The sequence below is a fragment of the Chiloscyllium plagiosum genome, unplaced genomic scaffold (genome assembly GCF_037043375.1).
Source record: "Chiloscyllium plagiosum isolate Xiang-an unplaced genomic scaffold, Cpla_swu_hap1 HiC_scaffold_20, whole genome shotgun sequence".
Lineage (NCBI taxonomy): Eukaryota > Metazoa > Chordata > Chondrichthyes > Orectolobiformes > Hemiscylliidae > Chiloscyllium > Chiloscyllium plagiosum.
The window spans coordinates 57,650,806-57,678,495 of record NW_028270158.1 but is presented as its reverse complement, the minus strand read 5'-3'; the positions used below and the strand labels follow the sequence as shown (position 1 = coordinate 57,678,495).

The 27,690-nt window shown below is 41.5% G+C and overlaps 1 protein-coding gene and 1 long non-coding RNA gene across 2 annotated transcripts in view; one reads left to right on the top strand and one right to left on the bottom strand.

The window, feature by feature from the left end:
* alg1 (ALG1 chitobiosyldiphosphodolichol beta-mannosyltransferase) overlaps positions 1-27,690 on the top strand; it is a 38,501-nt gene that overhangs the window by 6,902 nt on the left and 3,909 nt on the right. Inside the window, exons 5-12 of the mRNA XM_043711173.2 lie at positions 7,224-7,313; positions 8,119-8,229; positions 11,556-11,677; positions 19,515-19,553; positions 21,138-21,197; positions 22,207-22,317; positions 24,456-24,570; positions 25,250-25,325. Of these exons, the coding sequence (XP_043567108.2) occupies positions 7,224-7,313; positions 8,119-8,229; positions 11,556-11,677; positions 19,515-19,553; positions 21,138-21,197; positions 22,207-22,317; positions 24,456-24,570; positions 25,250-25,325 (724 nt within the window). The remainder of the gene's footprint in view (positions 1-7,223; positions 7,314-8,118; positions 8,230-11,555; positions 11,678-19,514; positions 19,554-21,137; positions 21,198-22,206; positions 22,318-24,455; positions 24,571-25,249; positions 25,326-27,690) is intronic.
* LOC122560506 (uncharacterized) lies at positions 10,372-19,725 on the bottom strand. Its single transcript, XR_015760602.1, has 3 exons — positions 18,237-19,725; positions 13,484-13,658; positions 10,372-10,614 (listed from the first exon to the last, which is right to left on the bottom strand). It is a non-coding gene; the product is annotated as an uncharacterized LOC122560506 (long non-coding RNA).

Genomic DNA, 27,690 nt, shown 5'->3' with positions numbered 1-27,690 from the left:
GCTGAAATAAATCCTTGATGCCTGGTGTTTCAGGACAATTGATTTCCAGACTGGAGAGGTTACAGTGTATTCCATTTTTTATTCTGATATAAATTCTTATTTTTGCTGTTCTTTATCAAAGTAGAGACGACACATTTCCAGAACAACAGAAGGTAAATTGGCCCGTTATGTCAGAGCTAGCCAAAAACAAAATCCAGCCTATTCCCACTTTCCAACTCTTAGTCCATAGCTTCTAGTTATGCATAATCAGGTTTCTTTTAATGCAGTGTTCTTGCCTGTCAGACAGTGTGCTCCAGACCCCACCACCAACACCTGGGTGAAGCAAATTCTCAACCTCCTCGTAACCCAACTCACTGTTTGCATCTGTGTTGCTGATTCACTTCTCTAATGTAAATAGATCCTGCCCATCCACACTATCTAAAGGTCCCATAAATTTATTCACCTCAGTTGCAAATCCTCTTGGCTTCCTCTGTTCTAAGGATTGTGGGCCCCCAGCTTATCCAAGCTTGCCTCAGACCTAAAATCCTCCATTCTTGGTGAACCTCTTCCTGTACACTTTCTATTTTGCTCACATCCTTCTGACTGCATTGACCAGAATGCTAACTCACTCCTACCCATTGTTTTATACCATTCCAACACAATATCCCTGCCCTCCTAGCTTTGGCTAATGAAAGGAAAGTATTCTTATGTCATCTTATTCAGCTAATTTAACCATCCTGCTGTCCTAAAGGATCTATATCTATCTTCTATGTTTCTCAATATTCTCCCATTTCTACTGTATTCCCATATCTTGCCCTCCCCTAAATGCATTACCTCACACTTCTCTGGACTGATTTCCACTTGACACTTTGACAAGTCCACTGGTAGCTTATTGGAGTGTACAGCTTCCTTCGTCACTATTAACCACATGACCAATATGTGTAGTGTTACAACCAGGTGATGAAGGGTGAATTGGCTCCCCTTTTTTTAACCCCCTTGCTTGGTTGTGACAAATGTTTGAAATCGAGCAGCAATACCACACTTCAGTTAAAATGTAGTTCGCTAGGTCAAAGTTAAGAAGCCAATTACCAAAGTTTTATTGAAAGAAAGAGAGAACTTTATTATTTGCTAACCACAAAAACTGAAAATGCAACATTAAAACAGATGCTTAAAACATGTTTGATATAAAATGAAAGTAAAGAATGTGCAGTTTTTAAAAAATGAGTCTTTGGAATCCTTGTAGTGGTAGATTTAATATGAGACCATCAATATTGCATCTACTATCATAGAGCTGTACAGCATGGAAACAGACCCTTTTGTCCAACTCGTCAAGATATCCGAAATAAATCTAGTCCCATTTGCCAGCACTTGGCCCACATCCCTATAAGCCCTTCCTATTCATATACCCATGCAGATGCCTTTTAAATGTTGTAATTGTACCAGCCTCCACCACTTCCTCTGGTAGCTCATTCCATACACACACCACCCTCTGCATGAAGAGTTGCCCCTTAGGTCCCTTTTAAATCTTTCCCCTCTCACTTAAACCTATGTATACCCTCTTGTTTTAGACTCCCCCACTCTAAGCAAACGGCCTTGACTGTTCACCCTATCCATGCCTCTCATAATTTTATAGATCTCCACAAGGTCACCTCTCAGCCTCCGACGCTCCAAGGAAAACAACCCCAGCCTACTCAGCCTCTTTTTGTAGCTCAAACCCTCCAACCCTGGCAACATCCTTAAACTTGAAAGGGTTCAGAAAAGATTTAACAACATCCTTCTTATAGCAAGGAGACCCACAGTATTCCAAAAGTAGCCAATCAATATCCTGTACAGCTGCAGCATGACCTTCCAACTCCTATAATCCATGCACTGACCAATAAAGGCAAGCATACCAAATGCCGCCTTCACTATCCTGTCCACCTACAACTCTACTTCCAAGGAACTATGAACCTGCACTCTGATGTCTTTTTGTTCAGCAACACTCCCCCGGACCTTACCATTACAGTGTGTAAATCCTGCCTTGATTTGCCTTTCCAAAATGCAGCACCTCACATTTATCTAAAATTTGCCACTCATCAGCCCATTGGCCCATCTGATCAAGCTCCCATTGTACTCTGAGGTAAGCTTCTTTGCTGTCCACAACACTGCCAATTTTGGTGTCATCTGCAAATTTAATAAATCTACCTCTATGTTCATATCCAAATCATTTATATAAACAATGAAGAGTATTGCACCCAGTTTCCTTGTGGCAAACTGCTGGTCACAAGCCTCCAGTCTGAAAAGCAACCCTCCACCACTACCCTCTGTCTTCTACCTTCGGGCCAGTTCTGTATCCACATGACTAATTCTCTCTGTATTCCATGTGATCTAACCTTGCTAACCAGTCTACCATGAGAAACCTTGTCAAATGCTTTACTGAAGTCCAGGTAGATTATGTGTACTGCTTTGCCCTCATTAATCGTCTTTGTTATTTCTTCAAAGAGACACGATTTTCCACGCACAAAGCTGTGTTGACTATCCTTAATTAGTCCTTACCTTTAAAACATGTAAATCCTGTCTCTCTGGATCCCCTCCAACAATTTGCCCACCACTGATGTCAGGCTCACCGTCTATAGTTCCCTGCCTTTTCCTTAACCCCTTTCTTAAATAGCGGTACCATGTTAGCCAACCTCCAGTCTTCTGGCGTCTCACCTGTGACTATCAATGATACAGATATCTCAGCAAGAGGCCCAGCAATCACTTCCCTAGCTTCCCACAGAGTTGCAGGATACATCTGAGCAGGTCCTGGGGATTTACCCACCTTTATGCATTTTAAGACATTCGGCACCACCATCTCTGTGATGTGGACAATTTTCAAGATGTTGCTATTTATTTCCCTGTGTCCTACTCCACAGTAAACACATGCAAAATACTCGTTTAGAATCTCCCTATCTCCTGTGGTTCCACACATAGGCAGCTTTGCTCTCTTTAAGGGGCCCTATTCTCTCTCTAGTTACTCTTTTGTCCTTTATGCATTTATAAAATCCCTTTGAATTCTCCTTAACTTTATATACACTTCTAGGGATTCTCTCTATCCCTGCTATCTATACCTGATGAATGTTTCCTTTTTATTCTTGATTAAAACCTCGATTTTGTTGAAAAGTGTGGTGCTGGAAAAACACAGCAAGCCAGGCAGCATCCGAGGAGCAGGAGAATCGACGTTTCGGGCATAAGCCCTTCTTCAGGAATGAGGCTGGTGTGCCAAGCGGGCTGAGATAAAAGGTGGGAGGGGAGGGGGGAGGAATTTGGGGGAGGGGCACTGGGAATACGATAGGTGGAAGGAGGGGAGGGTGAGGCTGATAGGCTGGGGTGGGGGTGGAGAGGTCGGGAAGAAGATTGCAGGTCAAGAGGGCGGTGCTGAATCCGGGGGTTGGGACTGAGATAAGGTGAGGGATGGGGAAATGAGGAACCTGGAGAAACCTACATTCATCCCATGTGGTTGGAGGGTTCCTAGGCAGAAGATGAGGCGCTCTTCCTCCAGGCGTCGTGTGGTCAGGGTCTGGCAGTGGAGGAGGCCAAAGACCTGCATGTCCTTGGCGGAGTGGGAGGGGGGAGTTAAAGTGTTCAGCCACGGGGCGGTTGGGTTGGTTGGTGCGGGTGTTCCAGAGGTGTTCCCTGAAACGTTCCGCAAGTAGGCGGCCTGTTTCCCCAATGTAGAGGAGACCACATCGGGTGCAGCGGATACAGTAAATGATGTGTGTGGAGGTGCAGGTGAATTTGTGACGGATATGGAAGGATCCATTGGGGCCTTGGAGGGAGGTGAGGGGGGAGGTGTGGGTGCAAGTCTTGCATTTCTTGCGGTTGCAGGGGAAGATGCCAGGAGTGGAGGTTGAGTTGGTGGGGGGTGTGGACCTGACGAGGGAGTCGTGGAGGGAGTGATCTCTCCGAAATACTGATAGGGGTGGGGAGGGAAATATATCCCTGGTGGTGGAGTCTGTTTGGAGGTGGCGGAAATGACGGAGAATGATACGATGTACATGGAGGTTGGTGGGGTGGAAGGTGAGGACCAGTGGGGTTCTGTCCTGGTGGCGATTGGAGGGGCGGGGTTCAAGGGCGGAGGTGCGGGAAGTGGAGGAGATGTGGTTGGAGAGCAACGTCGACCACGTCGGGGGGGAAATTGCGGTCTTTGAAGAAGGAGGCCATTTGGGTTGTTCGGTAGTGGAATTGGTCCTGCTGGGAGCAGATGCGGCAGAGGCGAAGGAATTAGGAATATGGGATGGTGTTTTTACAGGGGGCAGGGTGGAAGGAGGTGTAATCTAGGTAGCTTTGGGAGTCGGTCGGTTTGTAGTAAATGTGTTGAGTTGGTCGCCTGAGATAGAAGTGGAGAGGTCTAGGAAGGGGAGGGAGGAGTCTGAGACGGTCCAGGTGAATTTGAGGTCGGGGTGGAAGGTGTTAGTAAAGTAGATGAACTGTTCAACCTCCTCGTGGGAGCACGAGGTAGCGCCAATACAGTCATCGATGTAGCGGAGGAAAAGGTTGGGGGGGTGGTGCCAGTGAAGCTGCGGAAGATGGGACTGTTCCACATATTCGACGAAGAGGCAGACATAGCTGAGGCATCTGCTCCCAGGAGGACCAATTCCACTACCGAATAGCTCAAATGGCCACCTCCTTCAATTTCCCCTCCGACGTGGTCGACAATGCTCTCCACCGCATCTCCTCCACTTCCCGCACCTCTGCCCTTGAACCCCGCCTCCCCCTCCCACTCCGCCAAGGACATGCAGGTCCTTGGCCTGCTCCATCGCCAGACCCTGACCACATGGTGCCTGGATGAAGAGCGCCTCATCTTCCGCCTAGGAACCCTCCAACCACACGGGATGAATGTAGATTTCTCCAGCTTCCTCAATTCCCCTCCCCCCCCACCTTATCTCAGTCCCAACCCCCGGATTCGGCACCGCCCTCTTGACCTGCAATCTTCTTCCCGACCTCTCCGTCCCTCACCCTCCCCTCCTTTCACCTATCATATTCCCAGTACCCCTCCCCCAAATTCCCCCCCCCAAATTCCCCCCCCCTCCCCCCACCTTTTATCTCAGCCTGCTTGGCACACCAGCCTCATTCCTGAAGAAGGGCTTATGCCCAAACCGTCAATTCTCCTGCTCCTTGGATGCTGCCTGTCCTGCTGCGCTTTTCCAGCACCACACCTTTCAATTCTGGTCTCCAGCATCTGCAGTCCTCACTTTCTCCTAAAACCTCAATTTCCCTAGTCATCCAGCAATCCCTGCATCTACCAGCCTTCCTCTTCAACCTAACAGGAACGTATTGTCTCTGGGCTCTTGTTACCTTATTTTATGAAGGCTTCCCATTTTCCAGCTGTCCCTTTACCTGTGAACATCTGCCTCTAATCAACTTCTGAAAGTTCTTGCCTAATACTCTCAAAATTGGCCTTCCTCTAATTTAGAACTTTAACTTTTAGATCCAGTCTCTCCTTTCCCATCACTATTTTAAATCTAATAGAATTATGGTCGCTGGCCCCAAAGTGCTCCCCCATTGACACCTCAGTCACTTGCCTTATTTCCCAAGAATAGGTCAGGTTTTGCATTTTTTCAAATAGGTACATCCACATACTGAATCAGAAAATTTTCTTGTACACACTTAACAAATTCCTCTCCATCTAAACTCTTAACACTATGGCAGTCCCAGTCTATGCTCGGAAAGCTAAAATGCCCTACCATAACCACCCTATTATGCTTCCGGATAACTCCTTACAATTTTGTCTCTCAATTTCCTGCTGACTACTAGGGAGTTTATAGTACAATCCCAGTCACTTGATCATCCCTTTCTTATTTCTCAGCTCCATCTAAATAACTTCCCTTGACATATTCCCAGGAATATCCTCCCTAAGCACAGCCAGACTGTTATGCTTAGTTAAAAAATGCCACCCAACCCCCAAACCTTCCTATAACATCTATACCCTGGAACATTAAGCTGCCAGTCCTGTCCATCTCTGAGCCAAATCTCTGTAATTGCTATGATATCCAGTCCCAACCATGTCCTGAGTTTATCTGCCTTACCTGTTAAGCCTCTTGAATTGAAATAAATACAGTTTAATTTATCAGCCCTACATCACTCTCTGTTTTGTTCCTACTGCCCTGACTCTTCAACTTGTTCCTTCTCCCAACTGTACCAGTCTCAGACTGATCTCTTTCCTCACTATATCTCACTGGGCCCACCACCACACCTCCTCCCACATTTCCCCCCCCCCCCCACCCCCACACACTAATTGTTTTTTTCTGCTAGCACTGAGCCAATTTTGTACTCATGTTGCTAGTGCCCTTTTATTCTGATTACTAATAAATGTGTTGTGTGACACTGTGGAATGCCTTTCAGAACTTTATTTACACCTCATCAACCCTCTGTTATCTGTTTAAAAAATCTCCAGTGAGTTAGTCTGTAGTTTTATACAAATGTAAAAATATAAAGGTCTTGCCACAAATTTAGGATTACAGCATGAGTGAGTGGTCTGTTAGAATGGGGTAAATAGTGCTCCAATATCTTCTAGAGACCAAACCTTGACTGAAGGTGGAAAGTTTGCTCCTAAAAACTGTTGCATATCATGTGATAGGGATGCTGCAACAGGTTTAAAAACCGAAGACACCTACATTTCTGTCAAGGTGCTTTTGGTAAATTCAGCATTTTTATAATGCAATTTTCCGTAAGAGGAGGCTGCCTTTCAAAAACGGGCTTCCATGTACTACAGAAATATTAAACAGAAACTGGATAATTATAGTTTTTAAATGTTTCATACAGTATTACAATCCTGCTAGGGATCATTAACGTTTAAGGAGAAGTCCAAACATCTTGTTTTAATAAATCGATTGAATGCATTTAAGCAAAACTTTTATTGTATGTAGAACAGTTAAATAAAACAAGCACTATAAACTTTATATGGTTCATAATGACGGATATTTTACACTCAATGGCTTTTCCGAAATATCCCTTGTACTTTGTATCTCTTGGTTTTTTTTTTCTGGGACCATCCAGAAGTATATCAGTGTCTTCTTGGAAACTATTCTAATTTTGGTCAGTCCAAACCATTCTGAGCTGAGGATTTGATCTCCTACTTCTTGATTGTGGATGCCTCAATCACTTGTTCTTGTTGCCTTCTCACTACTTTCAAGCTATTTAGAAAGGAACTGTGTATTTATTGCACTTGCACAGTTTGTGATTTGATGGATGCTTTAATGTGCTTGACATTTTAAAAAAAATAGGTATGAACGTTTTTTTGGAAAGCTCTCTGATTCAAATCTATGTGTCACTGAAGCCATGAAAGAAGATTTGAGAGTGAACTGGAATATCAAGTGAGTATATAAGCTGTTTTGTCATACCACAAACATTGGATTCAACATATATTTTATCATTATAGCCAGCAACTATAGCCTGTTCTGCCCTGATTTACTTTGACAGTAAGCTTTAACATTTTTGAACTAGGGAAGCAACTATAAGAATCTAATACATCAAAGTTTGCTTTAACTGGCAGTCTTGATAAACCAGCAAAAATTATATATTCCAAATACTGTGAACTACCACAATGTTTGAGTATGCTGTAAATGAAGTATAACAATGATGTGTATAGCTCCTGCACTTTATATTTCTATGACTCAATGTGTGTTTTTACCTAGATTTTTTTGAGGGATGTTGATGTCTCAAAGCTTGCCTTGGTCAGTATTTACTGCAGTTATGCATACCTCTTGCATATCCAGAATATTTGAGCAACCAGCCCACTCCTGGTTCCATCAGTGCTAGTTAATAAAATGTTTTGTATACTTAATATTCATAAATTAAGTTCAGGATAGGTTGGTAACAATATGGACTGCTTGTTCTTTAGTTATGTTGTATAAATGGAAAGTTTCTGACCCATCCTGGTTTTATAGAGAGCTATCTGACACTGTTTATAATTTGAAGAAACAGAAATCTGACAGTAATGAAAAGAAAATTATGGTAGATATTGGATTTCTACATAACACTTAATTCAGGGTTATTAATTGAGAGTGGGAATGAAAAATACTTTCGAATATTATTTTTCAGCTGAATATGCAAGAAATTAGTTATCTAGTTTGAGTTATAATGGTGAATATATTATAACTAAAGTGTGTTTTATTACAGGGCGACCACATTATATGACTGTCCATCTCCCATTTTTAGAGAAACCCCTCTAGAATTGCAACATAAACTGTTTACGAAACTTGCTAAAGATTTTGATGCATTTAAAGCAAGGTATGTTTCATATTTTTGCTATAAAACTTAAAATTCTGTAACTGTAAAGTGAACAATGACCCTTTCTTGCACTAAGTTTACTTTCATGAATGCAGAAATCAAATACGTTGGTAAAATTTCCATGATTCTATTATTACATTTAATTATATCCTGGGATCCAGACGAATGCTCTGTGAAGGAATGCTCTGCAGTCCTTACCTCCTGGCATTATTGACCTATGACTCCAGTTCCATTGCAATGTGGCTGACTCTCAAATGTCCTAGTGAGACACTCTGTTGTATTTAACCACCATGAAGTTTAAGAAAAGTGAATGAAATCAGATGGACCACTCTCAGTTTGGCAAATGACAACAATGCATATTCCCCCACCAAACATCTGGGAGCTTGTGCCATATTTAGGAGAGCTGTCCCAGGTGAGCCAGTTAACAGTCAAACATAATCATACTCGAGGAATCAATGTCCCAGAGAAATATCACCATCTCTGGGTTTTACTGTCAGATGCACCAGGAAAGTGCCACAGCAGTGGCATACAGTAGAGAAGAATTGACCTGGGAGTCCACAACATTGACTAAGGACTCTATGAACTCTCATGACATCATGCCAAACAAGGCAAGGAAGCCTCCTTCCAATTACTACATATGGCCAGTATGAGATATTTTAAGCAATCTGTTCGGGGATGTTATCAGAAACCTCTGGAGCAGGAGGGACTTGAATCTGAGCCTCCTGACTTAGAGCTAGGGGCAATACCACTGTACCACAAGAGCCCCCACTCCTCCATGTTGAACATTATTTCAGAGGAGCACAGCAGGTGGCACTGAATGTATTCTGGGTGGAGTACTTCACCTTCCATAGCCTTAAGAGCTGGCCAAGTCTTGAGCATACAGCATCAAACTCTGATTGCGGCAGGTGACATGGGCACCATCCAGAAGGAAAAGCAAACTGCCTGTCACAGATATGTCTGGCCATTAAAGTATCATTAGGAGAGAATATTTCGCAGTCTCTGTGGAGACCGCATTGTCCTTGCAGAGACAAAGTATGAGTTTCATGTTGAGGATACCCTCCGTCATATTAAGTGGCACCAACATAATAAGTGGGATAGAGTTGGAACAAATATAGCGACTCAAAACAGGGTATTCATGAGGCGCTGAGAGCTGGCAGCAGCAGAATTGTATTCAACCACCATCTGTATTCTCATCGCCTGATATATTCCCAACTCTACCATTGCCATCAAGCTTACTGCAGTGAAGAGTGGAGCAGGACACTGCATAAGCAGCACCAGGCATAGCTAAAAATGAATTTTCATGCCAAATAATATAAGCAGCATGGGATAGACAAATGGAAGTAACCCCACCAATAGATCAAATCTAAGTTATGTCCTTCCACCACATTCAGTTGTAAATGGCAGTGGGCAATTAAACAAGAAAATGGAGGAGGCAGTGACAACATTCTGGCAGTAGTATTAAAGGCTTGTGTTCCAGAAATAGGGGCACAGTTAGACAAACTCTGTTTACCTTTGACTCCAGCTTCTATGTGGCAACGTGAAAATCTGCTCAGATATGATCTATTCGCAAAAAGCAGGACAAATCTAGCCTGGTCAATTACTGCCATTATTCAATTCTAGGTCACCAGCATTGTGATGGAAGATATCATCAACAGTACTATCAGTTTAGCTGAGTAGTTATTTGCTCATTGACTTTAGTTTAGATTCTGCTGGGGCACTTGACTCCTCAGCTTGTTATGGGCCTGATTCAACATAGTCAAATGAACTGACCATAAGAATTGAGTATGACTTGACATCAAAGCAGCATTTTACCAAATATAGCATCAAGGAATCCTTGCAAAACTGAAGTCAATGGGAATCAGAAATTCTCAGCTCACGAGTTGTGCCTACCTCAAAGGAAAGATAGTCATAGTTGTTTGGGGTCAGTCCTTTTTTTATTCATAAAAATAATATTTATATATAAAAATTCATTCAAGCAGTTTGGTTCTCTACAGTAGCATGTGAGGAAAACAAACAAACATTGGGATTTGACTCTATCCAACAAACAAACCAAAGGCATCTCTTACTTGGGTAAGATTTATATTTACATATAATTGAGGCACTGGGAAGGTATTTGATGTCAATCGTTTTTATTTCAAAAATACTTTATTCATAAAATATCTTTATGTATATACATTGTCAGCAACACAGTTCGATTCTGTACAGTATCATGGAAACAAAAACATTGGAGTTTGACTCTGTCCAACAAACCAAAGACATCTCTTACACGTACAAGACTATATTTACATGCATTTGCAGCACCATCATCTCAGTCCCAGGGCATCACTTCTGGTGTACATTGGTACTAGATCCAACCATTTACAGCGGCCTCACCAATGATATTTCCTGCATCATAAGGTCAGAAGTGGATTAGGATTCATTGTTAATTACAGTGTTCAGCACCACTTGTAACTCTGCAGACACTGAATCAGTCCATGTCAAGATGTGACAAAACCTGGACAAAATACAGGCTAGGCTGGTAAATGGCAATTAACATTCACGCCACACAAGTTGGCAATGGTCATCTCCAATGAGAGGGAATCTAACCATCGCCATTTGACGTTCAATGGTATTACCATCATTGAATTCTCCACTGTCACCATCAGGTTGTTGCCATTGATGAGAAACTGAACTGGAGCAGCTGTATAAATAGTGTGAGAATAAGAACAGAATTTTGCTGTAGCTAATTTGCCTGCTGTCTCCCCAAAGCCTGTCCACCATGTACAATGTATAAGTCAATCTACATGATGGAACACTCTCTCCTTGCCTGGGTCAGTGCAACTCCAACAACACTTGATGCCAAACACTATTCAAAATAAAGCAGCTCACTTGATTGGCACCCCACCTATCGCCATCAATATTAATTCTCACCACAACTGATGCATAGTCACTGCAGTGTGTAGTCTACAAGATGCGTTGCAGCAAACCAACAAGTCTCCTTCAACAGCACCTTCCAAGCCTTTACCACCCTGAAGGAGAAGCACAGCGTATGTATGGAAAGGCCACTAAGTTCCCTTCTACATCACTCACCGTCCTGATTTGGAGCTATATCATTGTATCAAATTTCTGGAACTCCTTCCCACATTCACATGGATTTGTGTGCTTCAAGAAGATAGCTCACTACCATCTCCAGGACAATTATGGATGGGCAGTAAATGCTGGACTAGCTAAAGATGTATGTGACCTGTAAAGAATAACTTTTAAGAAGTGGATATGCTTTAAAAATGTTGAAATGATTGTGCGATTTGAAACGGGTGCTTAATGCTGCAATTTTTGTATGCTATTAGGAGTGAATCTGTGCCTTCTAATTTGGAGCAGACAGCCTTTACAGAACTACATGCTGGGACTGGCACTGTCACCCATATCCAAGGCAGACCTGCAATACTGCTTAGCAGTACTAGCTGGACAGGTAAGCCTGAGGATGTTTTTTCTCTTATTCAAGTTTTAGTGCACTGCTTTTGTTATTTGTCAGTGTAGATTAGTATGCTGAAGTGTGTGGTAAAATAGGGCAGAGTCAGCATGGTTTCATCAAGGGGAGGTCACACTTGAGAAATCTGCTAGAGCTCTTTGAGGAAGTAATGAGCAGGTTAGACCAAGGAGAGCCAATGGTTGTTATCGACATGGACTTCAAGAAGGAGGCTACACATGAGGCTACTGAGTAAGATAAGGGCCAATGGTGTCAGAGGCATGGATAGAAGCTTGGCTGTCTGGCAGAGAGCAGAGAGTGGGGATAAAAGGGTCCTCAGGATGGCAGCTGGTGACAAGTAGGGTTCCGTAAGGCTCAGTGTTGGGATCACAACTTTTCACTTTATACATTAATGATATAGATGAAGGAATTGAGGGCGTTCTGACTAAGGTTACAAACGATACAAACATAGGTAGAGGGACAGGTAGCATTGAGGAGGTGGGGAGGTTGCAGAAGGATTTGGACAGTTAGGGAGAGAGGGCAAAGAAGTGACAGATTGAGTACAATGTGGGAAAGTGAGAGGTCATGCACTTTGGTAGGAAGAATAGAGGCATGGACTATTTTCTAAATGGGGAGAAAAAATCAGAAGTCTGAAGTGCAAGGAGACTTGGGAATTTTAGTCTAGGATTCTCAAGGTGAACTTGCAGGTTGAGTCACTAGTTAGGAAGGCAAATGCTATGATGGTATTTATTTTGAGAGGACTTGAATTTAAAAGCAGGGATGTACTTCTGAGGCTCTATAAAGCTCTGGTCAGACCACGTTTGGAGTATTGTGCACAATTTTGGGCCCCATATCTCAAGAAGGATGTGCTGGCCCTGGAGCATGTGCAGAGGAGGTTCACGTGAACCACCTCTGAAAAACATAACATATGAGGAACGTTTGAGAACTCTGGGTTTATAATCGGAGTTTGCAAAGATGAGGGGGGAATCTCATTGAAACGTATAGAATACTGAATGGCGTGGACAGAGTGGATGTTGGGAAGTTGTTTCCATTGGTAGGAGAGACTAGGACCCAAGGGCACAGCCTTAGAGTAAAGGGAAGACAAATTGTAAATAGCTGAACTAACAGCACTGATGTTTGTGACACTCCACCTGCTACAACCTGACAGTTTGGACGTGTGATTTATGTGTGCTGATTTGAAGGTTTGGGCAAATGCACCAAATGAAGCAACAAGGGTTATGGGAAGAAAGCGGGAGAAAGGTTTCTCAATGCCAATCAGCCATGAATGAATGGCAGAGCACTCGATAGGCTGAATGGCCTAATTTCTGCTCCCTTAATGTGAGAGGCTATAGGAAGAGATGTTGAGAGGAGATTGATGAAAAAGTTGGCGTATGAGGAGTAGAGATGGATAAATGGAAAATGGAGATGAAAAGGAACCGTTGGCTAGGTTGCAGTATGAAATGGAGAATGCAGTTAATTAGACAGCTGTATAAAAGGACTGGTCCAAGTTTAATGGTTCAAATGCCATCCTCTGCACAACATTCTGCAAGAAGAAAGTGACAGCCTCAAGCCTACAAGATTCTCTGTAAATGCCAATGTTTGCAGCATCTAATCTATGTTAATCTTTATTCAAATCTATGTCTTTAGCTTTGTGACAATCTTTTGAGATGATATTTGTTAATGTCTTTATATCTAGGAGGAAAACTGCCCTTTTTTTTTATCCCTACATTATGACAAAAACCTAACGTTTATGAAGCAAGTGAAATAAACATTGCAGATTTGCTTTTAAAAAAAATCTTGATGCCATACCTCAACACAAGTATTCTTCAAATTGTCAATATTGGATGATCTCCAATGGGATTTTACTGCAATATGTACAATTTCATGGACAGTAGTGCCACCCAGTGGCTATGTAATTTCTGTCAGTACATTGAGCTCAGCAGAATTCAAAATAAAATTGCCAATTTTAATGTACCTTAGATATCTGAAATACAAAAATAAAACTTCATAAACAGCGAAAACAATTGATTCCTAAGTCTTTTTAAAAAGTGTTTCAAAACGAAAGTGATAAGTGTGCATCAAATTATTGTATGAACATTTGTACATGTGAAAATTGTACTGAATATTATGGTTGCAATATTACAATATTGTCACCTTAGACTTTGTTGCTTACCAGGGGTAAGCCATAGGGTACAGGTCTCTGGCACAGAGCCTGACCCTGTTGCTCAGCAGGGAATGTGGGAGAGGTGCAGAGCATTAGTCATTGGGGTCTCCACAGTTAGGGGGACAGGAGATTCTCTGGGAACGAGAAAGACTCACGGTTGGTGTGTTGCTTGCCATGTGCCAGGGTCCATGATGTCTTGGATTGTGTTTTCGGGATCCTTAAGGGCGAGGGGGAGCAGCCCCAAAGTTGTGGTCCATTTTGGCACCAAAGACATAGGTAGGAATAGGGATGAGGATGTAAGGCAGAGATTTAGGGTGCTAGGGTGGAAACTTGGAGTGAGAACAAACAGATGTTGTTATCTCTGGTTTGGTTTGTTACCTGTGCCACGTGATAACGAGGCGAGGAATAGAGAGAGAGCAGTTGAACACATGGCTACAGGGATGGTGCAAGAAGGAGGGATTCAGACACCTGGATAATTGGGGCTCATTCTGGGGTAGGTTGGACTCTGGAAGGTGGTTTGAAGTGTGTCTACTGCAACGCCAGGAGCATTCGGAATAAGGTGGGTGAACTTGCATGATGGGTTGGTACCTGAGACTTCAATGTTGTGGTCATTTCCGAGACATGGATAGAGCAGGGTCAGGAATGGTTGTTGCAGTTTCTGGACGTTTCAATGTTTCAGTAAGAACAGGGAAGGTGGTAAAATAGGGGAAGATGTGGCATTGTTAGTCAAGGACAGTATTACGGTAGCAGAAAGGACGTTGATGAGGACTCGTCTGCTGAGGTTAGAAACAGGAAAGGAGAGGTCACCCTGTTGGGAGCTTTCTATAGGCCTCCGAAAAGTTCCAGAGATGTAGAGGAAAGGATAGCAAAGATAAGGAGCGAGAGTAACAGGGTAGTTGTTGTGAGGGCTTTAACTTTCCAAATATTGAGTGGAAATGCTATAGTTCGAGTAACTTTAGATGGGTCAGTTTTTGTCCAGTATGTGCAGGAACGTTTCCCATCATAGTATGTAGATAAACCAACAAGAGGCGAGGCCACATTGGACTTGGTACTGGATAATGAGCCAGGCCAGGTGTTAGATTTGGATATAGGTGAGCACTTCGGTGATAGTGACCACAGTTCAGTTACATTTACTTTAGTGATGGAAAGGGATAGGTATACACCACAGAGCAAATGTTATAGCTGGGAGAAAAGCAATTATGCAGTTGGCAAGATTTCGGATGCATAGGATGGGGAAGGAAACTGTCTGAGATGGACAAAATTGAAATGTGGAGCTTGTTCAAAGAACAGCATCTACGTGTCCTTGATAAGTATGTACCAGTCAGGCAGAGAGGGAGTGGTTGAACGAGGGAGCTGTGGTTTACTAAAAAAAAGTTGAATCTCCTGTCAAGAGGAAGAAGAAGGCTTATGTAAAGATGAAGCGTGAAAGGCTTCTCCCCCTCTCCCTTAAGGCTCGCTTAGAGCGCTTCAGAGATACAAGTTAGCCAGGGAGGACCTAAGAGGAGTCAGGAGGGGACATGAGGAGTTTTTGGCAGGTAGGATTAAGGAAAATCCTAAAGTTTTCTGTAAGTATGTCAGGAATAAAAGAATGACGAGAATAAGATTAGGGCCAGTCATGGACAGTAGTGAGAAGTTGTGTGTGGAATCAGAGAAGATAGGAGAGGTGCTAAATGAATATTTTTCATCAGTATTCACACTGGAAAAAGAAAATATTGTTAAGGAGAATACTGAGATACAGGCTACAGACTAAATGGGATTGAGGTTCATAACAAGTAGGTATTAGCAATTCTGGAAAGTGTGAGAATAGATAAGTCCCCTGGACCAGACGGCATTTGTCCTTGGGTTCTCTGGGAATCTAGGGAGGAGATTGCCGAGCCTTTGGCTTTGATCTTTATGTCGTCATTGTCTAAAGGAATAGAGCCAGAAGACTGGAGGATAGCAAATGTTGTTCCCTTGTTCAAGAAGGGGAGTAGAGACAACCCTGGTAATTACAGACCAATGAGCCTTACTTCGGCTGTGGGTAAAGTATTGGAAAGGATAATAAGAGATAAGATTTATAATCATCTAGAAAGGAATAATTTGATTAGGGATGGTCAACATGGTTTTAAGAAGGGTCGGTGGTGCCTCACAAACCTCATTGAGTTCTTTGAGAAGGTGACCAAACATGTGGATGAGGGTAAACCAGTAGATGTGGTGTTTATGGATTTCAGTAAGGCCTTTAAGGTTCCCCACAGTACACTCTTGCAGAAAATATAGAAGCATGCGATTGAGGGTGATTTAGTGGTTTGGATCAGAAATTGGCTAACTGAAAGAAGACAGAGGGTGTGGTTGATGGGAAATATTCATCCTGGAGTTTAGTTACTAATGGGGTACCACAAGTATCTGTATTAGGGCCAGTGCTGTCTGTCATTTTTATAAAAGACCTGGATGAGGGTGTAGAAGAATAGGTTAGTAAATTTGTGGATGACACCAAAGTCGGTGGAGTTGTAGATAGTGCCAAAGGATGTTGCAGGTTACAGAGGGATATAGATAAGCTGCAGAGCTGGGCTGAGAGGTGGTGAATGGAGTTTAATGTGGAAAAGTGAGAGGTGATGCACTTTGGAAGGAGTAACAGGAATACAGAGTAGTGGGCTAATGGTAAGATTCTTGGTAGTGTGGATGAGCAGAGAGATCTTGGTGTCCATGTACATAGATCCCTGAAAGTTGCCTCCCAGGTTGATAGGATTGTTAAGAAGGCATACAATGTGCTAGCTTTTATTGGTAGACGGATTGAGTTTCGGAGCCATGAGGTCACGTTGCTGTACAAAACATTGGTGCTGTCGCACTTGGAGTATTACATACAGTTCTGGTCACCGCATTATAGGAAGGATGTGAAAGCATTGGAAAGAGTTCAGAGGAGATTTACTGGGATGTTGCCTGGTATGGAGAGAAGGTCTTACAAGGAAAGGCTGGGTGACTTGAGGCTGTTTTTGTTACAGAGAAGAAGGTTGAGAGGCGACTTATATATGTCTTTATTAAGATAATCCAAGAGTTAGATAGGCTGGACAGTGAGAACTTTTTTCCTCAGATGGTGATTACTAGCACAGGGGGACATAGCTTTAAATTGAGGGGTGATAGATATAGGACAGATGTGAGAGGTAGGTTCTTTACTCAGAGAGTAGTAAGGGCTTGGAATGCCCTGCCTGCAACAGTAGTACACTCGCCAACTTTAAGGGCAGTTAAATGATCATTGGATAAACATGGATGAAAATGAAATAGTGTAGGTTAGATAGGCTTCAGATTGGTTTCACAGGTCAGCGCAACATCAAGGGCCGAAGGGCCTGTTTTGCGCTGTAACATTCTATGCTTCATTTGGTACATTTGCCCGAAATCTTCAAATCAGCACACATAAATCACATGTCCAAACAGGTAGGTTGTGACTAGTGGAGTGCCACAAAAATAACCTCGGCTATTTATAATTTGTCTTAAGGACTCAGACAAAGAGACAGAGTCATGTCTCTCTTTGCTGCTGATACAAAGCTAGATAGAAATGTAAGCTGTATATAGGGCACAGTGGCTGCAAGGACATACAGACAGGTTGTAGCACATGGGCATCACGATGACAGAATAAAATATCCAAAAATGTGAAGATATCACTGATCATCAGAGTAGAAGTGCACAATACTTTTAAAAAGCTGTAAAATTTGCAAATTGTCATTTAGTAATCCAGAACTTTGAGTATTGCTTTAAAAAAAACATGGCTTGTTCAAGCTTTTCACTTTGCTCTTCGAGTCATAGAGATATACAGCACGGAAACAGACGCTTCGGTCCAACTTGTCCATGCTGACCAGATATCCTAAACTAGTCTAGTCCCATTTGCCAGCACTTGGCCCATATCCTTCTAAACCCTTTCTATTCATTTACTTGTCCAGGTGCCTTTTAAATGTTATAATTGTCCAAGCCTCCTTCACTTCCTCTGGCAGCTCATTTCACACACGCACCACCCTCTGCATGAAAAAAGCTGTCCCTTCGGTATCTTAGGACAATTCACAGAAATACCAAATTGGAGGGATAACCAGTAATTAAAATGGGGCTACTCCCAGGTAGCCTCGACACGAGTTCAAAATGCTTTTTTTTTGCATTGAGTTAATTTCCTGTTGCACCATTTTATCTCACAAATATACCAAAGGATATTTTTAAAAGGCTCATGAGATTTATAGACAATACGCGAATAAGTTTGAGTAGAAACTTAAAGCCAAAAAATATGTTCCCTTCTGACAATTATGCCAGAAACAGAAACACTACCTCAGCAATAAAAGTAACTTAGCAAATTTTTTTTTTGTAACTTGCTATCTTGTTTTTTTTTAGTCATTAAAATTCGGTTGCAAAATCAATGACAACTGCAAGTGAGAATCTTACTTTGCAACATTTGATGAAATATAAGTTTCTCCAGAATATTGATCACATACTGTAGATTTTAGATGTTCAGCTTGAGGTCCAGATAGAGTCTTGGCAATCCAGTTCTTAGTGTCCAGATAACTTGATCTTATTTGCATCTGTGTATGATTTACATATCGATTGTTTAAACTTCTTATAAACTTCATAGAGGCTGCATGTATTAAACCAAAAGTCAAAACAAATGATGGAAAAGCGCAGCACATCAGGCAGCATCTGTGGAGAGAAATGAAGTTAACATTTCAAGTTGATGATCTTTCAGAAGCAGTGCAGAGAAATAAAATGGTATGCATTAATAAGCCAGTGGAAGAAGGGAGAGGGAAGAAGAACAGAGAAAAAGGTCTCTGATAGGGTGGAGGTCGGGGGAGTTGAAATAAAAAAATTTCATGCCACAGCAACCAGCAAGGTAAATAATGAAGCAAAGATTACATGCAAATGAGGTGTGAATCGCTTCATTAACACATATTGGATGCAACATGAAGGAATAAAAGAAGGAAGAAGTTGAAGGCTGACTAAGCAAGAAAAGGAAAAACGCCATATAGAACAGAGTGGACCAAATGCAGTTGAAGTCAGTGTTGAGTCTAGAAGACTGTAGAGTCGTAAGCAAAGGCACTACTCCTGGAGCTTCACTGCAACATTGTAGCTGGCCACAGACAAAAGGATCAGAGTGATAGCAAGTTTGGGAATTGAAATGTGTGGCAAGTGAAAACTTCAGGTTGTACTTGCAGACTGTGCAGAGGTGTTCTGCAAAGCAGTGTCCCTAATGCACAGGAGACTACATCACAAGCAGCAAATACAGTATATTAAATCACAAGAAATACAGATAAGTTGCTGTTTCACTTGGGAGGAATGTTTGGGGTATTGGTCAATTAAAGAGGTGAAACATCAGGTGAGGCATCTTCTACTTTTGCATGGAAGGGTACAGTAGAGAGGGAATGAGTGTTCAGAGGCTGGGGTATGAATTAAGGCATTGCAGAATGAAGAGTCCCCATGAAAAGCTGAAAGGGACGGGCATAGAAAGATGGATTTGGTCGTTGCATCACGTTGGAGATTGGTGAGGGATTCTCCATTTACTGTGGAGGCTGGTGGGACCCTTTTGTGGTTCAGGGAGGCATGTTGAAGCAGTGAGAGCAGAGGTTCAAGAAATGAACAGATTCATTGTCTTCCTGATCGTTGGTCATCCAATGCATTAAATACTTTTTACTTCAATCATTAGTGACATAATCCTCCTTTGATTTTCAGAGGATGAAGATTTTTCCATTCTGCTGAAAGCCTTGGAAGGTAGGTTTCAGTTAACTTGTATTTCATCTAATTAAATGTGCAGCACCTTCCTTGCATTGAAGAATTCGATATATAGTATATTTATTCAAATATTAACTAGATATTTCATTATTATAGATAAAACCTTTCCTCCCTATGTAAATATTAACAGACATTTCAAATTGTGGAACACTATTCATGCAACTTTTTACTTGGGGAAATAATGAAATGTATCCATTTTCAATTTGATTATGACTGTGGTGCACAGTGCAATATATTGATGGTTTTGAGGGTCTCTTCAATTTGGGTTTACTTTTTAGATTTTGTTTTCAGGTTTTGACCTGTTTTGACTTTGATTTTGAATAATCAACTTCTGGAGTGTGACATGAGCAAAATGGAATAGCCAAGAATGTATTAACTGCTAGAAATCATTTCACAGAATTTTTACTATGCAACCAAGAATATTTCAAGCTGGGAATGATTTTATCACTATCAAACTATCTTCTGTGCAATTGCTAGCAATGTTGCTGCCAGGCAACGTCTCTGGAACTGAAAGTTACTCATTACAAATGTGGAGTTTAATTAGCTCAAATTTTGCTTATTTTAATTAAATACACCAAGTTTTAATTTGTCATTTGTCTTTTTTCTGTGTCTGCATCTAAATTCCTCTCCCTCTCTGTCTCACTCTTCCTGTTTCTGATTTGACATTAGTATCCCTTCTTAGTCCTTATGCTGATAATTTCACAATCCTTCAAGCTGGTTAATTAAGGAGCTACACAATTGCGTTCTCCATTTTCTCACGCACTGCTTAACTTTAAGGGTGTCCACGTAACTCTTTCCCTTCTGGATGCATCATGTTTAGTTCAGATTACAGCCCATCAGCGTTCTTCCTCAAGCTGAAGGCCTTAAAGCAGATATGGTTGACTGCAGCTAAAATCCTTGAGGAGAAAGTGAGGTCTGCAGATGCTGGAGATCACAGCTGAAAATGTGTTGCTGGAACAGCGCAGCAGGTCAGGCAGCATCCAGGGAACAGGAGAATCGACGTTTCCGGCATTCCTGAAGAAGGGCTTATGCCCGAAATGTTGATTCTCCTGTTCCCTGGATGCTGCCTGACCTGCTGCACTGTTCCAGCAACACATTTTCAGCTGCAGCTAAAATCCCCCCATTAATCACATACCTATTAATCGCACCACGTACTTTGCTATGTTTATCTCAGTGTCATAGTTTTAAGTGCTACAGATTTGGTTGTTTATCTAGTTCATTAATGTTAACTAGATAATAAATTAGTTCTGCATTCTATGACATACCACCTCAGTTTAAAGAGCAAAATTGAAATTGCAGTATTCATCAACCATTCGCCGACCTATCTCTAGAATGGTGCTTGAACCTCCTGCTTTTTACTGAGTGTGTTTGCATCAAGCAAACTCCTTGACCAAATCATTGGTTATAATGTTGTGATGAGTAGTTAGTTTTGTGGTCAGTCAGTTACTTGTGAAACAGACGTTTTACTCAGATACGTGGATTGCGTATATACCAAGTTGAATTTATGGTAATGTTTTGCACGTTATTTTAAATTAATAAATGTTCATTTTATTCTTTTCACAGAATATGAAGGTTTCATAAACAGTGGTATAACATTACCACCCCTTGTTTGTGCCATTACAGGTACACTTCTGTTCTCTTTGTATTAAGGCAGTGAGATCGTAATGTATAGGAGCAGAATTAGGCCATTTGGCCCATCAGGACTGTTTCACGATTTGATTATGGCTGTTATGTTTTCAACCCCATTCTCCTGGCTTTACCCCATAACCCTTGATCCACTTACTAATCAAGAACATGTATATCTTTGTCTTCAATACACTGTGACTTGCTTTCCACAGCCTTCTGCAGTAATGAGTTCCACAGATTCACCACCCCACCCTCTGGTTGAAGAAATTCCTCATCATCTCCATTCTAAAGGGTTATCCCTTCATTCTGAGGCTGTGCTGTTGGGTCCTAGTCTCTCCTACTAATGGAAAGACCTTCTCCATGTCCACTCTATCCAGGCTTCTCAGTATTCTGTAGGTTTCAGTCAGATTCCCCCCCCTCCCCGCCCCATCCTTTTAAACTCCATGGAGTACAGACCCAAGAGTTCTTGACCGCTCCTCATCTGACAAGACCTTCATCCCTGGGATGATTCTTGTAAACTTCCTTTGGACCCCTTGCAATGCCAGTGCATACTTCCTTAGATACAGGAGTCAAAACTGCTCACAGTATTCTAAATGCAGTCTGACCAGACCCTTATATAGCCTCAGCAACGCATCCATGCTTTTGTATTCTAGCCTTCTTGAAGTGAATGCTAACCTTGCATTTGCCTTCCTAACTGCCAACTGAATCTGTGTGTGTTAACCTTAAGAGAATTTTGAACAGTGACTCCTAAGTCCTTTTGTGCTTCAGATTTCAAAACCCTTTCCTCTTGCCGCCTTCTCGACCTCACCTTGCCAATTCTGCACCAGTCTGGCCCTCCCTCATTCTGCCTTACCATCTCTCCTCCTCCATCTTTTCCTCCCATCATGAATCTTTTCACCTTCTCCCGCCTTGCTGTTACCATCCTCAATCCATCCAATTTCTTGCAGCTGAATACGAATTTTATGTTTAAAATTTTTTAAACTTGCCTTTTTTTTTTGTTTTTCAGGGAAGGGTCCACTCCAGGAATTTTATAATAATCTCATTGAAAAATTACATTTTAAACATGTTCACATATGCACTTTGTGGCTTGAAGCTGAAGACTATCCAGTGTTGCTAGGTAAAATTACTCAATATTTCATATCATTCTTATTTATATTACATTGGCAATAATTTTAAATCAATGCTGGGTTTTACTTTATGGTACTGGTGTAGTGGTAATGTTGTTGGACTAGTTACCCAGAGACCCAAGTAATGCCCTGGGAACTTGGCTTGCACCTCACCATGGAAGATGGTGAAATTTGCTCTTAAAAATTTTGGAATTAAAAATCAAATTATGACCATGAATCCATTGTTGTATGTTGTAAAACCCCACCTGGCTCAGTAAAGTCGTTTGAGGAAGGAAATCTGTCATCCTTACCTTGTCTAGCCAACATGTGACTCCAGACCCACAGCAATTTGGTTGACTTTTAATTGCCTCTGAAATGGGCTAGGAAGCCACTGAAATGTATGTATTCTCTTAAAAAGTCTCAAAAAAAAGAATTAAATTGAACAGACCACCTAGACCCAACCCAGGCACTGCTAACAACAACAGTAAACATAGCACTGTCAAACCCTGTAATGTCCTTCTCACTAACAAAGGGGCACTAGTGCCAAAACTGGGACAGCTAGCTCCGACTGGTCCATCATAATTCATAGGAGTGAGTGGAAGTAACGCCATTCGGCCCATCGAGTCCACTCCGCCATTCAATCATGGCTGATGGGCATTTCAACTCCACTTACCCGCATTCTCCCCGTAGCCCTTAATTCCTTGTGACATCCAGAATTTATCAATCTCTGCCTTGAAGACATTTAGCGTCCCGGCCTCCACTGTACTCCGCAGCAATGAATTCCACAGGCCCACCACTCTCTGGCTAAAGAAATGTCTCCGCATTTCTGTTCTGAATTTATCCCCTCTAATTCTAAGGCTGTGTCCACGGGTCCTAGTCTCCTCGCCTAACGGAAACAATTTCCTAGCGTCCACCCTTTCCAAGCCATGTATTATCTTGTAAGTTTCTATCAGATCTCCCCTTAATCTTCTAAACTCCAATGAATACCATCCCAGGATCCTCAGCCGTTCCTCGTATGTTAGACCTACCATTCCAGGGATCATCCGTGTGAATCTCTGCTGGACAGGCTCCAGTGTCAGTATGTCCTTCCTGAGGTGTGGGGACCAAAACTGAACACAGTACTCCAAATGGGGCCTAACTAGAGCTTTATAAAGTCTCAGTAGCACAACGGTGCTTTTATATTCCAACCCTCTTGAGATAAATGACAACATTGCATTCGCTTTCTTAATCACGGACTCAACCTGCATGTTTACCTTTAGAGAATCCTCGACTAGCACTCCCAGATCCCTTTGTACTTTGGCTTTATGAATTTTCTCACTGTTTAGAAAGTAGTCCATGCTTGTATTCTTTTTTCCAAAGTGCAAGACCTCGTATTTGCTCACATTGAATTCCATCAGCCATTTCCTGGACCACTCTCCCAAACTGTCTAAATCCTTTTGCAGCCTCCCCACTTCCTCAGTACTACCTGCCTGTCCACCTAACTTCATATCATCGGCAAACTTCGCTAGAATGCTCCCACTCCCTTCATCCAGATCATTAATATATAACATGAACAGCTGCGGCCCCAACACTGAACCCTGTGGGACACCGCTTGTCACCGGCTGCCATTCCGAAAAGGAACCTGTTATCCCAACTCTCTGCCTTCTGTCAGACAGCCAATCCTCAATCCATACCATCGACAGAACTCTCAAAACTATTCTCAGAATATGGATGAGTACAGTTCTAGCAACACTTAGGACATTCAACACTGATGAGTCTGCTTGTTGCCTGCTTGTTTGACACCACATCCTCAAGCATTCACTCCCTCCACCACTGATTCACAGTGGCAGCAGCATGAACCATCTACAGGATGCACTGCAGAAATTCACTATGGCTCCTTAGCACTTTCCAAACCCATAGCCATCGCCATCTAGAAGAACAATGGACCAATCTCTGATTACATAATCACTTCTGACCAGGCAGGACTCCACTGTCAAGATCTGTCATTGACAAAGGATCTTGCCAATCTGTTTTGAACAAGCTGATTGGAGCTCAATTTGGCAAGCTTTCTTGGTGGTGTCAATTACCACTGAACCACTCCCACTCAACAAATCTGATAATTATAAACTTAATGTATTTTTTCTTCTTATGTTTTGTAATAATTTTACAGGCTCTGGTGATCTAGGAGTTTGTCTTCATAAATCAACCAGTGGACTGGATTTGCCTATGAAAGTGGTAGACATGTTTGGTTGTCGTTTACCCGTATGTGCAATCGATTTCCCATGGTCAGTGTATGGCGAACGTTACCTTTCTCATTCTTTCTTTAACCTTCCCCCAATGGTTTTGAAGAGAAGCATGTTTCTTATAAGATTGTTAGTGTTAGTTAACATTTCTTTTAATTTTAATAAACCGGACTAACTGATTTCCTGTCATTTAAATCGTGCTTAGTCAAACCTTTCAGTCTCTGTTTATGTTGTGAGCTGATTTTATTCATTATCTTGTGCTGCAGAAGCAGGGGTATCTGATAACAGGTTTTTGCCTTATTAAAATGTTATCAATTCATAAGGCGTGCCCGCTGTTAAGTACACAACTGTTACCTTCACATTCCCGGTCACCTTGCTTGGATCAGCTGTACCATTAACCTGGAGCTTTAGAGCTAGCAGAACACCACATGCAGTCAGCACAGCAGCTTCAGTGTCTGCACAAACCCAAATGGCAGTTTAGCACAGCAGCCTTTCTGCCTGGAGGGAAATAGATACTTTTTACTAATTTTTACATTTAAGATCAGACCTCCACAGTAGCTATTGTTGCCACCCAATCGCCATTTAAAACTAGTTCCTTGATGTGACTGATTTTTTTCAGTGTTTTCCATTAACTGTCAGCTTTTCTGCCACCATCTAAGCCAAGGCCTTACTTTCTCTGGTAGTTAAAATAATTATAACTTTTTATTTTCTTATTTTACAGTTTACATGAACTTGTGAAACATGAAGAAAATGGTTTAATATTTAAAAACTCTCATGAGCTGGCTGTGCAACTGAAGGTAAATGAAATACGATGCTGAAGGAAATATTGCCTACCTGCTTCTTTAATATCTATTCCTCTGTTCCACCAGCTGTGCCAATAGCCCTTTTCAGATATTGATGAAATTTTGGCTTCTATCCTATTCCAATAATGAATAAGTCAGAGCGTTTAGTGTAAGAAACTGTAATAATTTACTGTCGGTTCAAGGTTCAGCATAGTTTGTGCCCTCTTCGTCATCTAATATTGATATATCAGTCTGAGCAAACATACAACTGATCAGTGCCCACAAAACCCACAAAGGCCAACAATCCGTTGGGTGAAATCTTACACATCTCGAACTTTATCTCTGTTGTTTTCCAGCAGCATGCAGGTTATTCGGATAAACTTACTTCTGTTGCCTCTTCTATAGCACAACTTCTTTTAGGATGTCACTGCAGTATTTTCTGTCTGAAAAATTGTCTGGTTTTGTAGTAAAGACACTTGACCACATCCCTTATCACTTGAAAAGTTGCAAAAATCATTATTCTCCGAATGTACTTTTGTATCTAGTGGTAAGCCGAATTACCCATAGTGAATTTGTGTACTGCTAAGATCAGGTGATAACATTCTTATCCATGGGTTTAATGTATACAGGAGTAGTATTTAATTAGAATCTATATACAGTAAATCTTCTGTATCTGCAAAATCACAAACATGCCTATCTGTGCCAAAAAATAAACAAATAACCAAAATCGCTTATCCACAATTTTAAACCTATTCTTAAACGGCTGTGCGCTCGCAAATTTCATCTTTCACAAGGATTCTCAGTAAGGAACCTTCACAGACATGAAGGAATGACTGTGTATTTGTTTTCTTTCTGTATCTTGCTCAAATCCTGTGTGTTGTCTGTAATTGCATCAAATGACCTAGATTTCAGACTTTTGTTTCCTCTTTCTCAACACAATTAATCTATGGTACTGTTTTATCAATGTTAATCTGTTTTATTACAGTCAGTATAGTAAGACTTGGAGTAATCGTTCTTTACTTAAGTTATGCTGTTACATTCCAGAACTAAATGTGTAGCTGTACTTTGTGGTACAAGCAAACATGTTATTTGCTATAAATTCTGTGTTACGATCGAACCCTCCACAATCACCTGATGAAGGAGCGGCACTCCAAAAGCTAGTGTGCTTCCAATTAAACCTGTTGGACTATAACCTGGTGTTGTGTGATTTTTAACTATGTTATTTGAAGATTTTGTTTTACTTGCAAGAACCTAATTGTGATAACATTCAATGAGTTCATTCTAACCCTGATATTAATGAAATATTCTTTTGAAATAAGGAGACCAAACTTATAAACACTATTCCAAATATAGAGCTGAAAATGTGTTGCTGGAAAAGCCGAAATGTCGATTCTCCTGTTCCTTGGATGCTGCCTGACCTGCTGCGCTTTTCCAGCAACACATTTTCAGCTCTGATCTCCAGCATCTGCAGTCCTCACTTTCTCCTCGACTATTCCAAATATAGCCCTTTGAGAGCCAAATAAAGTTTGAAAATAACCTCACTTGGTTAAAACCTTTGCAATGTGTGACGACATTCTGTTTAATTTCTTAACAACTTGGAGCATAATTGGATGGTTTTAGTAACTTAGCCATTTAAAGTCTTTGAGGTTTCAATACCTGAAATACATTCCCATTGGTCAAAGTGTCATCCTCCGAACTTGTAACTATTTCTCTTAATCTTAAATTTGAAGTACCCTGAGTGTTTTACCTACAATGTTAGTTCAACTGGACTTTGTAATGCAAACATGTAGAACATATGATATAGGTACAGAAGTCAGCAATGCAAAGCAGATATGAAGGGTTATCTGTGTTTTTCTCTGGTTGAGTTTTCTTAGCATTCTCTGAGGAAAAATGTTGATTCTTGTATGATCATAGTGATTTTCTAAATGCATTGATTAAATTTACTTCATAATAGATTCCAGCATTTTTCCAATGATTGCTCTTAGGTTATTCCCTGTTTATTTGCTCCCTCCTTTCTTGAATAGAGGTGTTAATGTCCAATTGCTAATGTCCAATCTGCTGAGGCTGTTCACAACCTAGAAAATCAAGCAGGTATATCCAATATCATTCTAGTAATCTGTTTTAGAAGAGATTGCAAGCCATGGGGTCCTGTGAATTTGTCAAGATTTTAGTTTGAGTATTTTCGCCAGTAATTTTCAATGTTGATGGCAAAGTTCCTCATTTTGACTTAACTACAAACTGAGACATTAAAAATGTATAGCTCCTAACCCTAGAATCCTCCACCAATATCATTAAGTGCTTCTGGGGTTTTTTAATTAACCTATTCAGACATGTTATGACACAACTCTGAATCAGTGGAATTTGAACCCAGGCCTTCGGG